This window comes from Schistocerca piceifrons, chromosome 3 (assembly GCF_021461385.2).
Source record: "Schistocerca piceifrons isolate TAMUIC-IGC-003096 chromosome 3, iqSchPice1.1, whole genome shotgun sequence".
Taxonomy (NCBI): Eukaryota; Metazoa; Arthropoda; class Insecta; order Orthoptera; family Acrididae; genus Schistocerca; species Schistocerca piceifrons.
The window spans coordinates 946705954-946729324 of record NC_060140.1 but is presented as its reverse complement, the minus strand read 5'-3'; the positions used below and the strand labels follow the sequence as shown (position 1 = coordinate 946729324).

Sequence of the window (23371 nt, the reverse complement as noted above, 5' to 3'; positions counted from 1 at the left end):
GAGACGATCGTAGAGATGCTGGATGTAGTCCTGTGGAACGGCTTGCCATGCCATTTTCACCTGGCGCCTCAGTTGGACCAGCGTTCGTGCTGGACGTGCAGACCGCGTGAGACGACGCTTCATCCAGTCCCAAACATGCTCAATGGGGGACAGATCCGGAGATCTTGCTGGCCAGGGTAGTTGACTTACACCTTCTAGAGCACGTTGGGTGGCACGGGATACATGCGGACGTGCATTGTCCTGTTGGAACAGCAAGTTCTCTTGCCGGTCTAGGAATGGTAGAACGATGGGTTCGATGACGGTTTGGATGTACCGTGCACTATTCAGTGTCCCCTCGACGATCACCAGTGGTGTACGGCCAGTGTAGGAGATCGCTCCCCACACCATGATGCCGGGTGTTGGCCCTGTGTGCCTCGGTCGTATGCAGTCCTGATTGTGGCGCTCACCTGCACGGCGCCAAACACGCATACGACCATCATTGGCACCAAGGCAGAAGCGACTCTCATCGCTGAAGACGACACGTCTCCATTCGTCCCTCCATTCACGCCTGTCGCGACACCACTGGAGGCGGGCTGCACGATGTTGGGGCGTGAGCGGAAGACGGTCTAACGGTGTGCGGGACCGTAGCCCAGCTTCATGGAGACGGTTGCGAATGGTCCTCGCCGATACCCCAGGAGCAACAGTGTCCCTAATTTGCTGGGAAGTGGCGGTGTGGTCCCCTACGGCACTGCGTAGGATCCTACGGTCTTGGCGTGCATCCGTGCGTCGCTGCGGTCCGGTCCCAGGTCGACGGGCACGTGCACCTTCCGCCGACCACTGGCGACAACATCGATGTACTGTGGAGACCTCACGCCCCATGTGTTGAGCAATTCGGCGGTACGTCCACCCGGCCTCCCGCATGCCCACTATACGCCCTCGCTCAAAGTCCGTCAACTGCACATACGGTTTACGTCCACGCTGTCGCGGCATGCTACCAGTGTTAAAGACTGCGATGGAGCTCCGTATGCCACGGCAAACTGGCTGACACTGACGGCGGCGGTGCACAAATGCTGCGCAGCTAGCGCCATTCGACGGCCAACACCGCGGTTCCTGGTGTGTCCGCTGTGCCGTGCGTGTGATCATTGCTTGTACAGCCCTCTCGCAGTGTCCGGAGCAAGTATGGTGGGTCTGACACACCGGTGTCAATGTGTTCTTTTTTCCATTTCCAGGAGTGTATTTTGTACTTCGAAGACAAAAGAAGACTAATTACAGCGAGCATAGAGACAACTAAGCAATCACTTTCCCGTGAATGGAAAAGGTAAACATCTTAACATGTTGTACAACCGTGCGTTTCACGGTGGTTTGCAGAGTGTGTATGGAGATATAGATTCTGTGCACCTGTTTTGTTACTGAGAGATTCTTGTTACAGATAAGCAATAAAAAGGAGCACTTTCCACAGCATATTCGGTGTAAAAGCTGATAGCAATTTGTGATTAACAATAACAACAGTCAACATTCAAAAACCATTCGAATTATCATAAAAATTATAACAACTAAAAAGTCAAGAACGATAAGGTGTTTCCAGAAGCCGCATAGCAGTATGGAAAGTGCTTTATACGAAGCTACCGGTTTCACGTCAGACGCATTTCAAGTTCATCTGCCAAGAATACAAATCACTGAGTGAAATTTTGAAAGGGTAGGAATAAATCACCTTGATACAGATCAGTGGTTTTTGGAAATACCCCACTATTCTTGACTTTTTAATTGTTATAATTTTTGTGATAATTTGAATGGTTATTGAGTGTTGAGTATTGTTATTATTATTCACAATGACTCTGAGCTATAGTTACCCTCCGCATAAAGTTGTTTGTAATAGAAATTTTTCTGGAGCAGTCTTCGCAATGGATGGTCTAAACTGCTTTTCAGTACTGGTAGTGCTTATTTTTGTGCGTACGATGGTCAGACAACTTTACATTAGAAGTAACCTTATGGGTGAACTCATTTTTAAATTTGGAGATTAATGCTCCCACTTTCGGTCTGCTGTTTCCATTTTTGACACTAGACTCTTGTGTGAAGAACTAGGCAGAAGCTCTGTATCCAAACGTTGCCTTTACAGTGTGTCATAGAACCGTAACTTCTCTGGATTTTCTGATAGATTTTTCTCCGAGATCTTATTCTGGAAGTAGTTGCACCCTTTGCACATGTCCCGTGTTTCAGTAAGCAAGCTGCGCCAACAGTATAATACTTTTTAATATTGAAAGTGTAACGTTTTCTGTTTACGCTGCATATTCCGAATGATAACGTTAAACCAGGATTGGTCTGTGCCATCTTTTATCATTTTATGCGGTACACACACCTATAATAAGCTGTACTTACTGTGTTTCACCTACAACGGAATTAACAGGCAACTATAGTAGATGAAAGCCAAAATTTGAATGACAATATACACAACGGTGGTGTAATAACCTACAACATACATTATTTATTTCTCAAACCGGTTTTCAGCTTTTACGTGATCATCAGGTACAAAGTTGAAGTATGTGATACAGTGAAATTTTGTTGGATCAAATACTTTAAACTAGTGCATCTACAGATTACCTCCTTTTCCGAAGTTAGGTTTAGGAATAAAACATCAGGGATTATTTCAGTGTAAATGCGATGTATGACCATTTAACCAAGGTAAAACATGTTACACATTAGCTGTATACAAATTACAACAGTTGTTCATAGAAGAAAATAAATTCAACAGTAAAATTTGTTTACATATTCCAAAGATGTGGCTGAAAAAAAATAATTTTGTCTTTAATAGCTCCTACATTACTAACAGATAAGTTGTATTAGAGAAATTAAGCAGGTGAGGCAGTCATATGTGATTACACAATGTATTTTTTCACACAACATAGGAAATTATAGTAACTGAAATAGAGGAAAATGGGGTGCGTGAGTAAGGGGTGGAATTTACCACGTGGCCTGGATGGGGTTATGAGGAACATCTGCAGTTAGTAGTGGCGAGTAAGGGAGCTGCGCCTGGTCATTCAGTACTAAGCTTGGTGTGATGGACATATGTTCATTAATTTAATTTACTTGAAAAATATTCGTCTTCCTTCCTTTATTTTATCTCAGTTAAATAATCTTATACCGCATTTACACTGAAACAGTCCCTCTTGTTTTACTCTTAAACTTAACGTTAACATTTTTCATCTCTGGAAATTGAGATACTCTGCAGATATTCTAGTTTAAAATGTCCAATAAAACTTCACTGCACCACATACCTTTGTACCTGATGATTGCATAAAAGGCAAAAAACGATTTGTGAAATAAATAATAAATACTACATAATATTACACAAGTATCATGTGTGTTTACATCCACAAAGTATTAAACATTCTACCAAGAACCGATGGAACATTCGATCGATGAAAGCTAAAATATTTACCACTACAAACCTTGGTATGGTGAGGTTCTTCCACTGCTCAACTGAAAGGTTGGAAAGTTCCCTGCCAGGGACGTAGCACCAGTGATCTGGAGTCTGCATAGCCAGGTAGAACATGTTGACACTCATAAGGTCGAAGCATGAGGCAAAGCAAACGAAGACGATGTTCAGCCTCATCTGGAACTTCCCCCGGGACCCAATGGCGTCCAGGACCTCCTCAAATGCTGGAGAAGCCTTTGTTTTTGAATTGCATTCTGGGATTCCAGTCCTCTCCTGAAAATGAATAACGAAACAGCGGTGTTATTATCAACCTCACTGACAGGGAGCGGTAATGAGTCCCCAGCAAGACAGGCAGACATTTATTTTTTGTTTGTGCCTACAAAACTTATTTACCTGCAGCATCAGGCAGCGAGTGCCATAGTCTGCTGATAGACCATGTGGGCAATAGTTTTTTGTGTCTGTAGAGTTATCTGGTCCTGTTTCCAATTACAACAGCAGCAAAAGTTACCAGTCTCATTGACCCTAATTTATTTCGAAATATTTCAATCAGTTTTATTTATTTAAGTTTTTTATTTTTGTGTATAATCGCTCAGTCCATTTTGTTGCTGTTTTCTCTTACAATTCGTCGTTTCTTTGTTTGTTGAATTCAATTCCTATGTGCATGTGATTAACTTGTGTCAGTATTGGGTGTTTGAGATATTACAAGTACATCCAGTAGCGTATATGCTCTGTGAGTTCAGTGTTACGCCGTTACTATTTCGAGATTAACAACGACTGTGCAGCAATACACTCTAGGACCAAAAAAAGAAAAGAAAATGAAGAAATGACGCACCACGGAGAAATTATCCAAATGGGATGGAAATTAAAGTGCGCGTCATTTATGACGGCGGCCGAATTTAGGTTCGTTCTGCGCATCTGACCTCACAAAACACAGTCAGCCAATGAACAGAGAACGACGTTGCCAGAGCTCGAATGCAGTGCAGAGCACGGACGAGTGCCTTCAGTTTTAGAACCCTTCAGTCATAAATAAAGTAACTGAGCAAAAGCAGTGTCCTGACAGCAGACTTTCTTTTATAGAAAGTTTGGAAAAAGCATTCTTTATAGCAATTGCTTCATATTCTATAAATTAATTAAACCAAACAAGCAATAAGCCTCCTAATTCATGCGATAGCAAGGAAAGGTGTTTGTATCATTCTCACAAACCGCTTTTTCGCAATAAAGAACAACAGTGATTGTTTATTTCCTATTGTACTTCGACGAAACGTGAATAATTCATAGTCATACCAACAGTGTTTGTGGGTATTTTGCGTGATATGTTGGGAGACATATTCAACGACAAGCTGCATTAGCGTAATGGTTAAAGTGTAGGTCTGCTAAGCCAAAGGTTCTGAGTTCAAGCCTTGTTCAGTACTAAATATTTTCTTTATTTAAAAAGAATATCAAAGTGTCTTACTTCATGAATTTTATTCGTTTGAATGTAATTTTGTGAAATTTCTAGTGACAAGTAAAATCGACTATACAGAAAGTATACACTACGGACTTTTACCTCTGCAAACTCTTCAAAATTTGGTGCAATGGTTTACTACATATAATGCTGCACAATACGTGCAATGGTTTACTACATATAATGCTGCACAATAACTGCATTGAACTTCGGAACAAAATTAAGTCATTTATGGAGGGGAAGGTATCAGTCAAGAAGATGTGTAAAAATCAAATTTTTGGGCCAAATAGTTTTTGTGAAATCGAATGATAAAGTATGTCAAAGCAGTCGAAACAGCATGTGTCTGCACAGGCGAGCAGTGCAATGATGACAAAATTGCGCACATTGCGGAATGCGAGGAGCACGTCTGTGTAGCAGCGAAAGGTTTAATGCGGCCGTAGTGGCTTTACTTCATAAACTGCGTGCTCCCCCCTGAACATAAGTTTGCGAACTATGCTATGGCGCTGCTTCTCTTGGTGCGTACAACTGGCAACGCAGCAATCACCCGCGTCTGGGCGGGCATGCGCGAACCACCAAGATAAATGAATTGAACTATAGTAGCTATGGTGTACATGTGCAGTCTGCAAGCAAACAGGTCATGAGAAACTGGATGCTTCAATATCACGTTGGTCCACCTCTGGCCCTCATGCAAGCAGCTATTACGTTGATGCATATGTTCATAGCATTTTTCAGTAACTTTAATGAACACGACAGATACATATAACAGAGACTTCAGTCATCAACAATAAATTCTCCTTCACCATTTACAACAGTCTCCTAATGCAGTAGTAACTTATAGCATGTTGAAGTGAAACCTCATTAGTGAACAGTACATTTGAGTAGTAGAGCAAAGCAGCCATCAGCGCATTTAGTTAGTGCGGGTTGCCTACCTGAGAGGCAGTTATGCACTCAGGGGCAAACTTATCGTTCTCCTTTGAGTGACAGGTACTTAACCTATTGTTCTACTAAAAGGATCCTTCATTTTCATTGACAGGAACTTAACTTATTGCTTCCCTGCCCCCTCCAACACCTGTCCCTCATCAGGAAACGTCACCCTCGCTGCTACAGGTACACTTTCAGGTCTGAGTTATTGGATAGCCCCTCTCACTCTTATCAATTTGATTGACTACTTAATTAAACTAATCAATTAACTAACTTCTCCCCCTCTGGTAAGCCCGCTCCCCTCCCAACATCTCTCCCAGAAATCGGCAGGAAAAGAGACTCAATTGATCGGTGATTTGGAGGGAATGCGGTTGCAGTGTGTGGAATATTGTTTAAACACTTTAGAAAATGTATAGAATATTATTTAATTATTTATGGCAGTGTACAGAATATAGTTAATTTATGTAGTTAAAGAATTTGTCCAGAAATCGATTGCTGTGTATGGAATATATGGAAATTGGTGGAGAGGAAGGATCTCATAACAGGAAATTAAAGGATATATTATTTATTTACAAAGCATTCAGTTTGTGGGGGATGGATTTCTCTTGATAATCATTCTCTGGTGTTTGGTAACAAGTAGGTCTTGTAAGAAGCAATTACGTGGGGCAAACATGTTGCATAACCTAATGTTCAGCACTGTACTCTAGGTGCCTTAACCTAATGTTTGGCCCTTTGTCAGCACTTAACCTATTGTTATGTTTAGTGGTTTTCCATATCACCCTCATTTCCTTAAACTATTGTACCGCCCTTGATACCAAATTAAGTAATTATTCATGTCCTCTCACCATTTTCTGATACACTTTTCGAATTTCAGATGGTTTTGAACGCCATTTATGGCGCATTCTTCTTTGTCACCAACCCCCTTAAACTATTGTACTGCATTTTACATAAAACTTATTCAAATTAATGTAGTGTTCTGCACTTAACCTGCTGTTCTGCTCCATGTTGCCCACTCACACACATCCTTCCCTTCACTATTGTACTGCTAATACTATGTTGATATAAAAAATTTATGCAAATTAATTAAATCGATCTTCTTCACATGTATGGGGTAGTTTTTTTTTAATTCGTGGCATCCTATTAGTCCGTGAAATCAATGGAATACAGTTTAAAGAAAAGATCACTAATAAAAAACACAACCCACTGCCCGACGGTGACGCCAAGGTCAGGGTGCACCGGCAGCCCCCGCGAAGTGATGACACGGCCATCAACTGTCGAGCCACGCACAGGTGTCCATTCGGGTTCCGCAAGCACAAGAAGGCGGCATCTCTTTCATGCATGACACACGAGAAATACCTGTCAAAATACGTGTTCACCTAGGCACCAATGCCACCGCGATGACACATAGCTGCGGTGCGGGTCCAGTGTCGAGAGGGATGTTGCAGTGCTTATCAGAATAGCACAGGGTGTATTTTTCCTTGCAATCCTTATGGGACAGCCTATCTGTCACTGAATTTACCCATCAAACCGCTGCTGCTGCCAGTGTGGGAGCACTGCCCACCATTATTCCCTGCAGACAAGACTTTCAGTGTCAAAAACCTATTCTGTACACATCGCCATATTGCACTGACAGTTAAACGTCACAAAAGTTGTCTACAGATCATCAAATACATACAAGACCCACAAGAATATTGGGAACCAGGAACATATTTACCAGTGTAACTACAGTTAAATATTAGGATTGCTTCTGCAGTAATGTCTCCTCTTGATGGCTGTGGTACTGGAACGAATCTGAGTATCTATAGGGCACATAATTTTCCACATAAAAATCTCTCATAACCTTGCAGCTATGGATGTGCTGAATCTATACGTCCCACATGATAGGACACACACTTATTTTCTCTGGTCATGCCCAACATAAGCCACAGAACATTACACTGCAACACATTTTACACAAACAGTGCAGTTACCATTTATATCTGTACAGCACCCGAAAAAGTTATGGTATGCCTCCACTCACACTGGCTATATGTCTCTATTCTCCTCAGTCCTAGGAAAGTATCTGAAAAATTCTTTGAATCAGTGCTTCTGGAAGCAGCTGCATCCTGCCAAGATTCTCTCAAACAACTGTTATGAAGGACAGGCATCCGGCACTATGCGGTAATGAATACTGCACCTGCAGGCGTAATGCTTGGAAAGACACCATGTTGAATGCGTCCTTCCCTTACGACTAGACATACAAAATTTTCTTTTACATGAATAGTAGTTTGATTACGTCCCACAAACATCTGGTGATTTGTTGGAACATAAGCCACACTCTCTTTATGTTCAAGCAGCAGCATAAAATTTTTGATTATCAGTTATAGGTGTATAAAAAAATTATGATACGTCCACACTTGCACCAGCTGGGTGTCGTTTTCACACTGCAAAAAGCCTCCTGCCATCACATACTTGTCGATGAATAAAGGATGTAATTATAATTTTAAAAAGCCCTAGAGTCTTTTCAGTTTATCGATTTCACCACTTACACGAAAACTTTTTGTACTTTCGATACTTGTAAATCCAGCCAACACACAATGGCACCTTTTATACAGGGCTATTGCAAATGATTGAAGCGATTTCATAAATTCACTGTAGCTTCATTCATTGACATATGGTCACGACACACTACAGATACGTAGAAAAACTCATAAAGTTTTGTTCGGCTGAAGCCGCACTTCAGGTTTCTGCCGCCAGAGCGCTCGAGAGCGCAGTGAGACAAAATGGCGACAGGAGCCGAGAAAGTGTATGTCGTGCTTGAAATCCACTCACATCAGTCAGTCATAACACTGCAACGACACTTCAGGACGAAGTTCAACAAAGATCCACCAACTGCTAACTCCATTCGGCGATGGTATGCGCAATTTAAAGCTTCTGGATGCCTCTGTAAGGGGAAATCAACGGGTCGGCCTGCAGTGAGCGAAGAAACGGTTGAACGCGTGCGGGCAAGTTTCACGCGTAGCCCGCGGAAGTCGACGACTAAAGCAAGCAGGGAGCTAAACGTACCACAGCCGACGGTTTGGAAAATCTTACGGAAAAGGCTAAAGCAGAAGCCTTACCGTTTACAATTGCTACAAGCCCTGACACCCGATGGCAAAGTCAAACGCTTTGAATTTTCGGCGTGGTTGCAACAGCTCATGGAAGAGGATGCGTTCAGTGCGAAACTTGTTTTCAGTGATGAAGCAACATTTTTTCTTAATGGTGACGTGATCAGACACAATGTGCGAATCTGGGCGGTAGAGAATCCTCACGCATTCGTGCAGCAAATTCGCAATTCACCAAAAGTTAACGTGTTTTGTGCAATCTCACGATTTAAAGTTTACGGCCCCTTTTTCTTCTGCGAAAAAAACGTTACAGGACATGTGTATCTGGACATGCTGGAAAATTGGCTCATGCCACAACTGGAGACCGACAGCGCCGACTTCATCTTTCAACAGGGTGGTGCTCCACTGCGCTTCCATCTTGATGTTCGGCATTTCTTAAACAGGAGATTGGAAAACCGATGGATCGGTCGTGGTGGAGATCACGATCAGCAATTCATGTCATGGCCTCCACGCTCTCCCGACTTAACCCCATGCGATTTCTTTCTGTGGGGTTATGTGAAAGATTCAGTGTTTAAACCTCCTCTACCAAGAAACGTGCCAGAACTGCGAGCTCGCATCAACGATGCTTTCGAACTCATTGATGGGGACATGCTGCGCTGAGTGTGGGAGGAACTTGATTATCGGCTTGATGTCTGCCGAATCACTAAAGGGGCACATATCGAACATTTGTGAGTGCCTAAAAAAACTTTTTGAGTTTTTGTATGTGTGTGCAAAGCATTGTGAAAATATCTCAAATAATAAAGTTATTTTAGAGCTGTGAAATCGCTTCAATCATTTGTAATAACCTTGTATATTCAGACTGTCAAGTCGGGGTTTGTGTCAGTGCATTCCATGCATAGCTTCCACCACCCAGATCACAGAATTTTCCCCTGAGTAAGAAATCATTGTGAGCCATTGAGTAACTAGAAACTTATCCCGTCTGTTAAGACCTTTACTTGAAAACTCGGAAACAAATGACGAAACTGATATTTTCACTCGTGAATACCGATGTCGGTGATTTAACAGATTCCAAACCATCATTGTAATTTACAAAATCAACTAAGGTGTTTCTCATGTCTAGAGAACCAGCAAACGTGTCCTCCACCCGTCTTTCTCCTGCTAGATGCACTCTACACACAACACAATCGATCTTCTCTCAACCAAATAAAGATGGGAAATGTGAAGAAGCAGTCACTCAGACAATTTACATGGGAGAGAATAATGGTCCATCGCAAACACACGTCCATATTGAATCTTCTAAAATTGCCATGCAATCACGAAAGTTGCCCAACACATAGTAAGTATTAGTTCGCTATTTGGTCGTCTAGAGGACGAATCGGTTCATTCAACTATGTTCCTGCCTTTCTATTTCGGCAGCTTCTGCTGTTAATGGGAAACATTAATCATTACCACCACATGCCACCGGCGCTGCACGCCAAGCATGCATAGGCAGAATCATCGTCCTAGGAAATTGGTCGCTTATATATTTGATCGCTGTACTTACAATTGAATGTTGCTATTGTGGCCTGAGTTGTATGACATTCAACAATGAGTGAAGTATCGGAAATATTCCCTGCTGATGGCTGTGGCTCTGGAAATAGAAATATCTGTACAGTTCCAATGACTTGACATACTCTCCCCTTTGCTATCACAGTATTCCATGTGAAATCCATACCTTCCTTGCGACTGGATATAGTCATTTCCTTTGCACATGTCGCAACACAAACACATACTGTATAGCGCTGTTAATATTCCAGTGTAAGAAATATATCTCAAGCGCATGACATACATCCTTCTTGCAGGTTTCTCTAAGATAAACTATGGTAACAAACTGTAAAACGAAAAAACTGCTTCCTTAAAACAGTGGCTGGGTGTGATACATGCAAAATGTAGCTCTCCAGAGACGTATAGCGTCCACTGTTCATATCCGATCAAGGTTCAGAAATTATACTATGCTTGCATCAGTCCTATATAAAATGATGTTAATAATGGAGAATACCTCTTGCAAGGAAATAGATAAACGCATAGTAGCGGCGCCCGACATGTGAAATTACGCATCATGCCTCCACTAACTCTGTAAGCAGGACATCTGTCAAGCAGATGAATACATGAGGATTGCAGTGTCTCACGAACACATATCGCTAACTTAGAATCATCTTAGTTGTAAAACTAAAGTCCCGATTTTATACCCAAGATACGACAAGGGAATGGAGTACATCGCATAAATCTTCGTTCGTTTAGAGGAATGTGTCGAAACAGGATGGTCACGTTTCATCACACATGAGATGGAAGCCCACTGATGACGGAGAGGTTTGCTGTTAACGATCGCAAGTAGACAGTGCCCTAAGTCAAATACAGAACACGTGGTCGTATCCGATTCGAATGCAGGCTATGCCACGCGACTGATACATCCTGACAGAACTGGTGAATAAATGGCCAAATGGCCTGCGCCAACATATCCCTCTCCCTCTACAATGCACCATCAGTCTCCCATTAAATCGTACCTCGTTACAGCTCCATCTCAATCGATCACCCCGTCCACTCTCTGTTATCCTTTAACGAAGATGTATGTCAGTTTAGAGGCAAACGGTTTCTGTTTTCCTTAAAAGCGTCAAATACAGAAGCAACCGCGTGTATCACTGTTACCTCAATAGACATACAGTGGGATGCTGCCTCGATGGAAAAAAGTAACTGTTTCCCTGGTTCCTTTCGCTTCCATGTCGACGTTTTCTCGGATTCCTATTGTTGTCGCATACTTGTCCCCTTTAACAAGAATTGTTCTGCGTCAACCAGCAGTCACGCAATTACTTTCTCAATTTCCCCCGCATTTCAGCGTATTTTCCCTCAATTTATACGTATTTTCCATCATTTTTCGCAATTCTATCGATTTTTTTTATGTCACTTCTACCCACGCTCTCATGACATAACTTCTCGTTCCGTGTTCTAAAGCTGCTTGTAAATGCACACTATATTTGTAAAAATACAGTTTTCATTCTGCATGTGTGAAAGTTTTACAGTGTGTAGATACATCCTTCCCGCATGTTTTCAAACTTAGTTCAACCTGTTCCCGTGATTGGCGCCGTCACAGAATGTCTTCACGACGGCTGCTACACTTGACGTTCGTCAGAAACAACGTGCTGTCATAGAATTCCTGTAGTGTGAAAACGAGACAGTGGGAAACATCCACAAGAGGTTGAAAAAGGTGTATGGAGATGCTGCTGTCGGCCGTAGTACAGTTAGTCGGTGAGTAAGCAGGTTACGTGATGAAAGCGGGCACGGCAATATTGAGGATTGTCCTCGCAGCGGCTGGCCTCGTAGAGCACACACTCCAGACAATGTGCAGAGAGTTAACGAATTGGTGACTGCTGACAGACCCATCGCAGTGAACGAATTGTCACGCTACGTTGGGACAGGGGAACGAAGTGTTTGCAGAATACTGAAAGTGTTGGCGTTAAGAAAGGTTTGTGCCAGGTGAATTCCCAGGATGTTGACAGTGGGTATGCAGCGAACTTTTGGAACAGTACGAGAATGGTGGAGACGAATTTCTTGGACGAATTGTGACAGGTGATGAAACATGGCTCCATCATTTTTTACCAGAGACGGAGAGGCAATCAATGAAGTGGCATCATGCAAATTCACCCAAGAAAAAAAAATTCAAAACCACACCTTCTGCTGTAAAAGTTAGGGCTACGGTGTTTTTCGATTCCGAAGGACTCTTGCTTGTGGACATCATGCCAAGTGGAACCAACATAAATTCTTATGCATATGTGACGACACTGAAGAATCTTCAAGCTCGACTGAGTCGTGTTCGACCACATCGGCAAAAGCAGGATGTTTTGCTGTTGCACGACAATGCACGGCAACATATCAGTCAAAAAACCATGGAAGCGATCACAAAACTCGGATGGACAACACTGAAACCCCGGCCTTACAGTCCTGACCTGGCTCCATCCGACTATCATCTCTTTCAGAAACTGAAAGACTCCCTTCGTGGAACAAGGTTTGAAGATGATGACTCCCTTGTGCACGCTGCCAAACAGTGGCTCCAACAAGTTGCTCCAGAATATTACCGTGCGGGTATACAGGCGCTGGTTCCAAGATGGCGTAAGGCAGTTGAGAGAGATGGAAATGATGTGGAGAAATGAAAATATGGTTCCTAAAGGATGTATCTACACACTGTAAAACTTTCAAACATGTAGAATAAAAGAGGGATTTAAAAAAAATAGTGTGCATTTCTTTTGGAGTGACCCTCGTAGTACAGCTGCCAACACCTAGCGCAAATCCACCATATTTGGGATCGGGACGCGTAGTATAGCACTGTACTCGAGTGCATCTAGTCGCCTCCACCCACATATTCCACATTTGCACTACGTTTCCCCTGTTTTCTGTATATCTGTGGATTACCTCTCACCACGTACAATGCAGTGGCCTGCGGCCTTAACTTAACGACCCAGAGCAGTGGCGTTTGCGTAGCATTGTCAGTGCTAACAGACAACGAACATTCCGTGAAAGTACCGCAGAAGTGAATGTGGTACGTACGGCGAATGTCTCTGTTAGGACAGTGCGGCGAAATATCGGTTTTGGACCCTGGACGACTGGAAAACCATGGTCTGGTCAGATGAGTCCAGATTTGAGTTGGTAGGTTTCCAGAGTGCCACCGACCACAAGAAGCCATGGACCAAGTTGTTAATAAGACACTGTGCAAGCTGGTGATGGCTCCACACTGCTTCGTGATGAATTGCCTGTAAATATGAGCTACTCGCTATGAGTTTGGTTTTGGTGCACAGTGATCATGCATCGCTCCTTGCAAAATGTAGCTAACATATTGAATAATTCTTTAAATTTGGAAAAGGAGCTATATCTATTTACAGTCTTCAGAAAATGGTTTATAGGTAGTACAGTGAGAACTGATTACACAAGCAAATGATAAAGACAGAATAAAATGTTCGTAACATCCATCGTATTTCGTAAACTATTTGAACCATCAAAACTAGATGTTAGAAAATTATAGCATGCAAAGAGGACAGTATGATTCCATGTTTTCAGCATTCGAATCTTTCTTATATACCACGATATGTAAGTTCAAAATGGTTCAAATGGCTCTAAGCACTATGGGGCTTAACTTCTAAGGTCATGAGTCCCCTAGAACTTAGAACTACTTAAACCTAACTAACCTAAGGACATCACACACATCTATGCCCGAGGCAGGATTCGAACCTGCGACCGTAGCTGTCTCGCGGTTCCGGACTGAAGCGCCTAGAACCCCACGGCCACCCCAGCCGGCGGTATGTAAGTAACTATGGATTTTTTCACTGGAATAATGTAATTTTCTTTTTGAGGTCGTCGATAGCTGATGAATCAATAGCTTTATTTGTTGAAACAGCTGTCGTTTTGGGCAATGCCTGTCTTCCCACATGATACTGCTTTATAAAGCGTATTGCTCTAATAGCGTCTCAAAGAGAGAACTCATTTTACTAAGATCAACGCACAAGGTCACAGAACATTTGGCTTACAGAACTTTACAACTGGGCCTGTTACTCAGTTTAGTGTTCTCACGATATTTAATGTAGAGCGTTTTCCGCTTCGACTAGCGAACTGTCCATCCCTCCCTCAGATACACAGCAACCATTAACAGCGGGCTCCGTCATCATTGCCTGCCTTGATGCATCTTTCCCCACTTTGAGCTTCCAGTTGTACACACACATTGTTCCACATGTTCTTAGGCACACAATGCAGAGACAGATCACAATATAAATGTATCTGTACCTGTCTTAGTGTGGGACTATTATTTTTCTCTGCTGCTTCTTCTTTAAGTGAACATTGTAGCGATTCTTTTTGGTTAATAGTGCTAAATCAACCAGCCTGAAAAGGAGACATGTGTTGACAACACGAAAGTGGTTACAAGTGTAGCGACTGTGCTACGTTGTATGTGAACAGGAATTTGGAGGCCAATATTGAGTTTGAATAGCTCGAGCATTTATTAATGGATATTTTGTTCAAGGAACCTGCTGACCCCTTAACTGAAAGTACATACGGTAACTTCCGTGGGTGTCTGTCAGACAATGCACAGTCACCGTTCATAAAGACAACTCCAAAAAATGCGATAGTGCGTGACATTCGTTGCAGTAAGGCAAGCAGCTTTTTGGTAAGGTGGCTGCAGGATGGCTTTTTTTTTTTTTTGCTCACAGTACAGCTGACGCCGCCTGACGTAGGAACTGCATAGCGTAACATTCAGTCGATATGAAGATTCATACCCTCTACGAATCTAAATAATCCACATGAGTTATTATCCGAAGTTGTTCGAATTTAGTACACAGCCTTTTGTTAATAGAATGATGCTGTCAAAATTTCAGGTTTTTATTTATTATAGTTCTGAAGAAAAAGAGAATTACCTAAGAGTCCTAAAACCTACATTTATTTTTTAAAACCAAGTTAGGAACAAAAATAGATTGACTTTCATTATCATTTGAAGCCATTCCAAAGTTAATTAGGATTTTTTAAAAAACTTTAGTCACTGTGCATTACGTAATACAAAAATCGGTCAAACTCACTATTTGATTATATTTTGCCGTGTCAATGCGTGAGAATGATTGAGAGAGTGTATGTGGGACATACATTAAAATTTAATATTTCATTTTACACAAAACCTTGTAATAACGAACCGTGGGAAAGTTATGTTGCAACCACGATTCAGGTGGTGTATGTCGGTGTGTGCTTGTTTTTGTATAGAAGTAGCCAGATTAGATTAGATTAGTTTTTCGTTCCATAGATCCGTGCTGAGGAGATCCTCGTGGATGTGGAACAAGTCAATTTTTTTTAAGCTGAAATAACAATACTAATAGTATGAGTATATACATCATTTTTAAGCTGAAATAACAATACCAATATTATGAGTATATACAATACATCATTTGTTTCTATTAAAAAATTCGTCAATGGAGTAGAGGGAGTTGGTCACTAGTAAGTCTTTCAGGCTCCTTTTAAACTGATCTTTATTTGTAACTAAATTTTTTATGTTTGCTGGCAAATTATTGAAGATGAGTGTTCCTGAGTAGTGGAACCCTTTTTGAATTAAAGTGAGTGCTTTTAAGTCCTTGTGCAGATCATTTTTGTTTCTGGTATTGTATGTATGAACTGAGCTGTTTGCTGGAAAAAGAGATATATTATTTAGGACAAATTTCATTAAGGAGTAAATATACTGAGAGGCAGTAGTTAGTATACCCAGTTCTTTGAAGAGGTTTCTGCAGGACGTCCGTGAATTTACTCCACAAATAATACGTATTACACGCTTTTGGACTCTGAAAACTTTTGTTTGACTTGAAGAGTTACCCCAAAATATTATACCATATGACATTATGGAATGAAAGTAGGCAAAATATGCAAGCTTTTTAATTGTTATGTCGCCTATGTCTGCTAACACTCGAATTGCAAATACAGATTTGTTAAGTTAGAGGCCTAATAAGTTTATTTATCAATTTGAAGAATATTTCGCACTTCGTTTATTTTGATTAAACAAAATACAAGAATTTGAAGTTTTGCTGGCATTAATTACTATCGAATTGGTGATTGGATAAGGCAAGATTTGCCACGATACTGATCTGGAAGGAACGTTCTGATTGGTCATTTAGATCAACAGCCGATCAGAATTACGCCGTTCCCACGCGAAAAGAGGAGTGTGCAGAGAGGAGAGTACTTCGAGAGTGAGTCGCTTGCTAGACGGTCTATGGATAACACGATGTCAGATCGCTCCATAAAAATACTCTGTAATATAAGGAAATAGTGAGCTAATGTCGGTTCAAACATATCGTGACCGAAGCGACTGGAACTACGAACAATTTGATGAAGGTTTGGTGATTCTAAATTAAATACTTTGAGAGATATGAGCGTGTGAACTTTCTGGTCGTAGTAACAGCTCCGCGTGGCGTGTTTCATACTCTGTACGGAATATTCTAGCGAACGCCTCTTACGAAGAAGACCACTGAAACGACCGAATGTTTAACTCGCGGTAGTTGTGAGTCTGTGACTGGTAGAACCTGATAATTAGTCGGGTGGGACTTACTAAATTCTGGCTGTTTTCCGAGTGAATATTTGTTATAAAGACAGTGAACTTTGAATGATAACGTTTTACCATATTAAATACGGGCTTGATAGCCATTTCATGTGTTTCAATATGAATAAAAAGCAGAGCTAATCTAAATTTAAACGCTTTTCTGCAAGTAGACTGAAGATCCCGAACGCCCGATTTTTTAATCATGGCCTTTCAGGAACTGACTTTCAACTAGAGTTACGAGGCCTGTGTGTGGTACGTATTAGGTGGTGGTTTCATCATGGCTGCTTTACACTGCCTAGCACGCGTCTGCTACCACAGAGTGTGTAAGATGTCAGGCGAATCCAACACCTTCCATGAAAACCCTGACATGATAAGCAAATCCAGTAGTATGTCACATAGCTCCGAATAAATCGTGTCATTAAATTAACCAAAGTAATACGAGTAACGAGTGAGCAAATGGAATACCACAGACTAACACAAGAATGCCTAAATGCATGTCATACCTTCCCACGGTGAGACAGACGCAGTTCCGAGGGGAGAAACGAGAGCAGAAGCCGAGAGCAGAACCGTGTTAAGCTAGAAGGGCCTACGGTAAGGGACAGACTGGACACCCACGTCGCCAGCTAACCACTAGGACCACCCCAGCTGCAAGTTTTAGCGTGAGACTTTTTCGCGTCTCTGCTACGTTGCAAACTTTAAAAACATTGCCCCACCACGAAAAGTATAACGTTTCTCATTGGATAGAAAGAATTTTTGTAGGCAGAGCTTCAGGTTAACATTGAGACCCTGATTGGTCAGATGAAAACACAGCCAGATAGTTTTTTTAAACCAATTTCGGTAAATTGTAGTAAGGAGAAGTTAGGGGGGAGCTGCTTCCGAGACGGCGAGGTGAGCGGAGCTGTGCTGTCCGCTGCCCCCTGACGAACACCGACAAGGTAATGAACGCACGCGATGCCGCGTAACAGCGCATAAAGCTTCTCTCAGAACTGCAGAAGTCTCATCTGGTACACCCCCCCTTTTTGCGTAATTCTAGTGTCGATCGTCAATTCAAGCTCATGGTGTTACCATTTGCCACTTGAAGTAAAAATCTGAAACGCGATGATTTTTCTGTTATATAGTTATTGAGAAGCCACATCAGCCACTGTAATTTACGACAAGTTAGATAAGTAATTAAAGATAATTGAGGGTCACTGTAGACCATTTTGATAGTTTTCTCTTTTGTGAATCTTAATTTAAACCTAGATTATAGATGTGATATGGCATAGGTCATCCTTCGATCCATTGTAGAACTTGGAAACCCATTCAGGGAATATTCGTTCACATTTTTGTTGAACGCAGTTGGTTTTTACCATCCTGTATTAAAACATTTCCTTTTATCAACAGTGCAATTTTTAAACAATGTTTTGTGAGTAGTATAAAATTTCCAATGGTAAACTTAACTGCTTTTTCGACGTTATTTTACCAGCTAACTAAAAATAGCCTTGAACCCCTTCCACTAAATTTAGTTAGTATTAAGATTCTTTTACAGGGAGTGCAGTGGAGCTGACGCTGAAATCATTAAGTATTTGGTTATATCATCGCTAGTCTCACTGAACTCTTCAGAACCCTACATGTCATGTGTGGTCTGGCGTCTCCCTACCAGCAACAGGTCCCAGGTTCAAACTAGTCAATTCCCTAAAAAACACGCTCAGAGCGTCGTTGCGCGAAAGTGGTAGGGAGACACGATATAGAACAGACAGACACCACGCAGAATGTTAGAAGTGAAGGGACATCCGTAAGAATCCTATCGAGGTAGGTGGACTGGACGATAGCGTTAACAAAAACGCAGACGACCGACCCCGCCACGCCGCAAGTGGTAGTATGCACTGATGGTGTATTACTTGACGAACAATTTGCAGTAAATATGTCAGCCTTAGAGTACACAAAGATATGATGTGAACTGATTTTAAGTGGGCTGCAAAAACATGAACAAAAGCGTAGTAACGAGCATTACAGTACAATAAAAACATAAACCCACACATAAGCGATAGGTACTTCACTAACTATATTGGAGAAAAACTGCATCAACTTACTGATCTGTGGTCTTTTGCTTTCTATGCTTTGATTTTATAACATACCGCAAGAATTTAAATGCTCGAAGATAATCGCAATATTACCTAAAACCTGGCAAATCAGCTGATAACCCTAAGAGTTATCGAAGAATGGCCCTGCTAAGTGTGACCTACAAGCTACTTGAACGGCTTATGGATAATAGACCCAGTACAAGATTACTTGAAACAATCCCAGTTGAACAAGCAGGCATCCGGCCAAAACGAAGTTGCATAAATCAGATTCTGTTACTCACCAGCTCCAACGAGCCAGTATTTCAAAGTAAACTTAAAACCGCAGCTGCATTCATTCACCTATCAATGGGCAACAATACAGTCCTAAGAGAAGTTATATACAAGCTTCTTCGTGTAATTCCTTGCAAACCAACATCTCGACTAATCAACAATATGCTAAATGACCGAGTGTTCCAAGTAGTCTTGGTATACAACATCAGATCACCAAGTAAATAAAAAAAGATTTACCACACGGATCAGTTCTTGCTCCATTTCTCAACAGTTTGTACAAAACAGACACGCCAAAATCAAAATCAAGGAAGTTTGATAACGTCAACGACTAAATACTTGCAACAACGTGTAGCTACAACTAACAGTCAAAAGCAGTTCTAACGGAGATCTAGTTGTTCTGTGAAATATCTTTCCCAAATGGTGACTCCAATCAAACGCCACCAAAACGGAGGATTCCTGCTTTCACCTAATTAATAAACACACCAGAAGAAAACGCAACACACAATTTGAAAACACTACACTTGCAATACAACACCTAAGTATCTTGGGGTAACCCCAGATAGACCCCTCTCTTTTAGAGGTCATCTATCATAAATACCCGAAAACATGAAAAACAGAAACTACTTTATCCAAAAGATGTGTGTCACAACCTGGGGAGCATCGGCTTCCACCCTACGTTTCTCTGCTGAGTCCAGTTTTCTCAAGCGCTAAGTAGTCCATATACATAAGAAACAGACGTCCAGCTAAATAACACCATGAGAATGATTCCTATTGCCATTAGTCAACACCTACGAAATGTCTACCAGTAGGAAGCCAAATTCTATCCCGTCCAAATTCTATCCCGTCAACTACGACGCATAAATGCTCTCACGAACGAGTACAAAAATATCTGGGATAATAAAAATCTACCAATCCATCAAGATACTGGTGACGCAAACCACAACTGATTTTGCTCTAGACGACTACCACCTAAAATAGAAAAGGTCGCTGGGAGAGAGTAGTTGCACCTTACCAAAGTATGCACTCAAGAATGGACTAGATAACAATATAATACAATGCCGTGTATCATCCAAAAACAGAGATTTCATTCTCACGCAGAACACAGTCAATCCGAAACAGAATTAGAACTCAACATGGGAGATGCGCATATTTTTTACAAGAACTGTACGACTGATTGCTGCTCTCCATAATTTGTAAAAAATACTTTAGTTCTCGACAAATATTTCGCAAAGAAGTGTTCTGCACATATTGCATGTACGCAAATTCCATTCACATCACTTATCGTTGACATCAAGAACTACATGAGGAAGACTTTTAAAACGGCTTGAACATTTGCAGTTGGATACGACAACAACTAGGAGCCTATGATGATTTTATTTCACAGATAATTTTCTCTGATGAATCAACTTTTACCAATCGCAGTCAATTGAATCGGCATAATACGCGTTATTGGCAAGTAAAGAATCCCCATTGGATAAAGCAAACTGAGCGTCATATGTGAAAGAAATTACATCAAAAATGTGCACAAAGCAATTGCGTTCCGGGGTCTTTTTTGCTATAAAACCGGTTTCTTATTGAAGAAATTAGAACGATAGCCTGGTCGTACATAAAGCACACCAGAGGCAAGACACAATCAATACCTTCAATGTGCGACAACAACGGTGAAGTCACTGATGACAATGCCACTTAAGCAGAGTTATTAAACACGGTTTTCCGAAACTCCTTCACCAAAGAAGACGAAGTAAATATTCCTGAATTCCAATCAAGAACAAATGCCAAATTGAGAAACATAGAAGTAGATATCCTCGGTGTAACAAAGCAGCTGGAATCACTTAATAAAGGCAAGGCCAGATTGTATACCAGTCAGGTTCCTCTCAGAGTATGCTGATAAAATAGCTCCATATTTAGCAATTGTATACAACCACTCGCTTACAGAAAGATACGTACCTAAAGACTGGAAAATTGCTCAAGTCACACAAATACCCAAAAAGGGAACTACAGGCCTATATCACTAACGTCGATTTGCAGTAGGGTTTTAGAACATACACTGTATTCGAACATTATGAAGTACCGCGAAAAAAAAAAACGATTTATTGACATATAGTCAGGACGGATTCAGAAAATATCGTTCTCGTCAAACACAGCTAGCTCTCTACACTCATGAAGTAATAAGTGCTATCGACAGGGGATGTCAAATTGATACCATATTTTTAGATTTCCAGAAGGCTTTCGACACCGTTCCTCACAAGCGTCTTCTAACCAAACTGCGTGCCTATGGATTATCGCCTCAGTTGTGCGACTGGATTCATGATTTCCTGTGGGAATGGTCACAGGTCGCAGTAATAGACGGAAAGTCATCGAGTAAAACAGAAGTAATATCCGGCGTTCCCCAAGGAAGTGTTATAGGCCGTCTATTGTTCCTGATCTATATTAACGACTTTGGAGACAATCTGAGTAGCCGTCGTAGATTGTTTGCAGATGATGCTGTCATTTACCGTCTTGTAAAGTCATCAGATGATCAAAACGACTTGCAAAATGATTTAGATAAGATATCTGTACGGTGCGAAAAGTGGCAATTGACCCTGAATAAAGAAAAGTGCGAAGTTATTCACATGAGTACTAAAAGAAATCAGATAAATTTCGATTACGCGATAAGTCACACAAATCTGAAGGCTGTAAATTAATCTAAATGCTTAGGGATTACAGTTACAAATAACCTAAATTGAAACGATCACATAAATAATATTGTGGGTAGAGCAAACCAAAGACTGCGATTCATTGGCAGAACACTTAGAAGTTGCAACAGGTCTACCAAAGAGACTGCTTTCACTACGCTTGTCTGCCCTATTCTGGAGTACTGCTGTGCGGTGTGGGATCCGCATCAGGTGGGACTGACGGATGACATCGAAAAAGTACAAAGAAGGGCAGCTCGTTTTGTATTATCGCGAAATAGGGAGGTAGTGTCACAGACATGATACGTGAATTGGAGTGGCAATCATTAAAACAAAGGCGTTTTTCGTTGCGACGGGATCTTCTCATGAAATTTCAATCACCAGTTTTCTCCTCCGATTGCGAAAACATTCTATTGGCACCCGCCTATATAGGGAGGAATGATCATCACGATAAAATAAGAGAAATCAGGGCTCCCACGGAAAAATTTAAGTGTTCGTTTTTCCCGCGTGCCGTTCGAGAGTGGAACGGTGGAAAGACAGCATGAAGGTGGTTCATTGACCCTCTGCCAGGTACTTTATTGTGAATAGCAGAGTAATCATGCAGATGTAGAAATATTAACATTCTTAAACAGTTTTTAACGCAATTTGATTTTTGTCGATTACAGCGCTATCTATAACGCACTGGAAAAAAAATTACAGCAGTAGTTACGTATTTTTCCGAGAGAATCCGAATCCTCAATAGAAAGTAGGCCCCCTCCCTCTCCCGCGCCTTGGGGGTGGGGCAGGGGGGTGGAGTTTGGTGTTATTGGAGGTCCCTCTTCGAGACAAACAATTTTTCTTTTTAATCTGATTTGCAGTTTTCCAAATAATACCAAAACAGTTTCAAATGCCTCATTGTGTATAGCTGTGTAAATATATAATGCAGGATGCGTTTGTTGTTTTGTAATTGGGCAGAAGTTTCACAGTACCTCTAGTACTTGCAGTTCGCCGTTGCCGATGTCTTTCTCCATCCCTGCACAAAGACTTCCGTTCAAGAGGACAGCACGTTCGCTCACTGGGACAGTTTGTGACGCAGGAGACTGGAGTCCCGTATCACAGCAACTGCTGTCATACTGGGTATCTGCTGACGTCACCTGGAGCAGGAAACCTGTTTCTGGTTTGCAACTGTGAGGAAATAACACAAGTGATGAAATTCATGTCTAATGGGTGTATGAGTAACAAATGGACGAAGATGAGACGTATATAACTATCTGACAAGTCAAGAGGATGATAATTTATCAAGACAAATGTTTTCATTTTGAGGCTGCTTATGCTGTAACCACAGATGGCTGTGAGCACCCGAGAAGAACCAGACTTCTTCGACAGCCCACCCTGTCCCGTTCGCGAAGAACATAAACAGATGACAGAGTGTAGAACA

General features: G+C 41.5%; 1 protein-coding gene across 1 annotated transcript in view; it reads right to left on the bottom strand.

Moving 5' to 3' along the window:
• The window catches only part of LOC124789248 (solute carrier family 22 member 7-like), a 110490-nt gene extending 87526 nt beyond the window's left edge, over positions 1-22964 (bottom strand). The window contains exons 1-2 of the mRNA XM_047256543.1: positions 22923-22964; positions 3426-3685 (exon numbers count right to left, since the gene is read on the bottom strand). Of these exons, the coding sequence (XP_047112499.1) occupies positions 3426-3685; positions 22923-22964 (302 nt within the window). The remainder of the gene's footprint in view (positions 1-3425; positions 3686-22922) is intronic.
• Between the last annotated feature and the right edge of the window lie 407 nt (positions 22965-23371).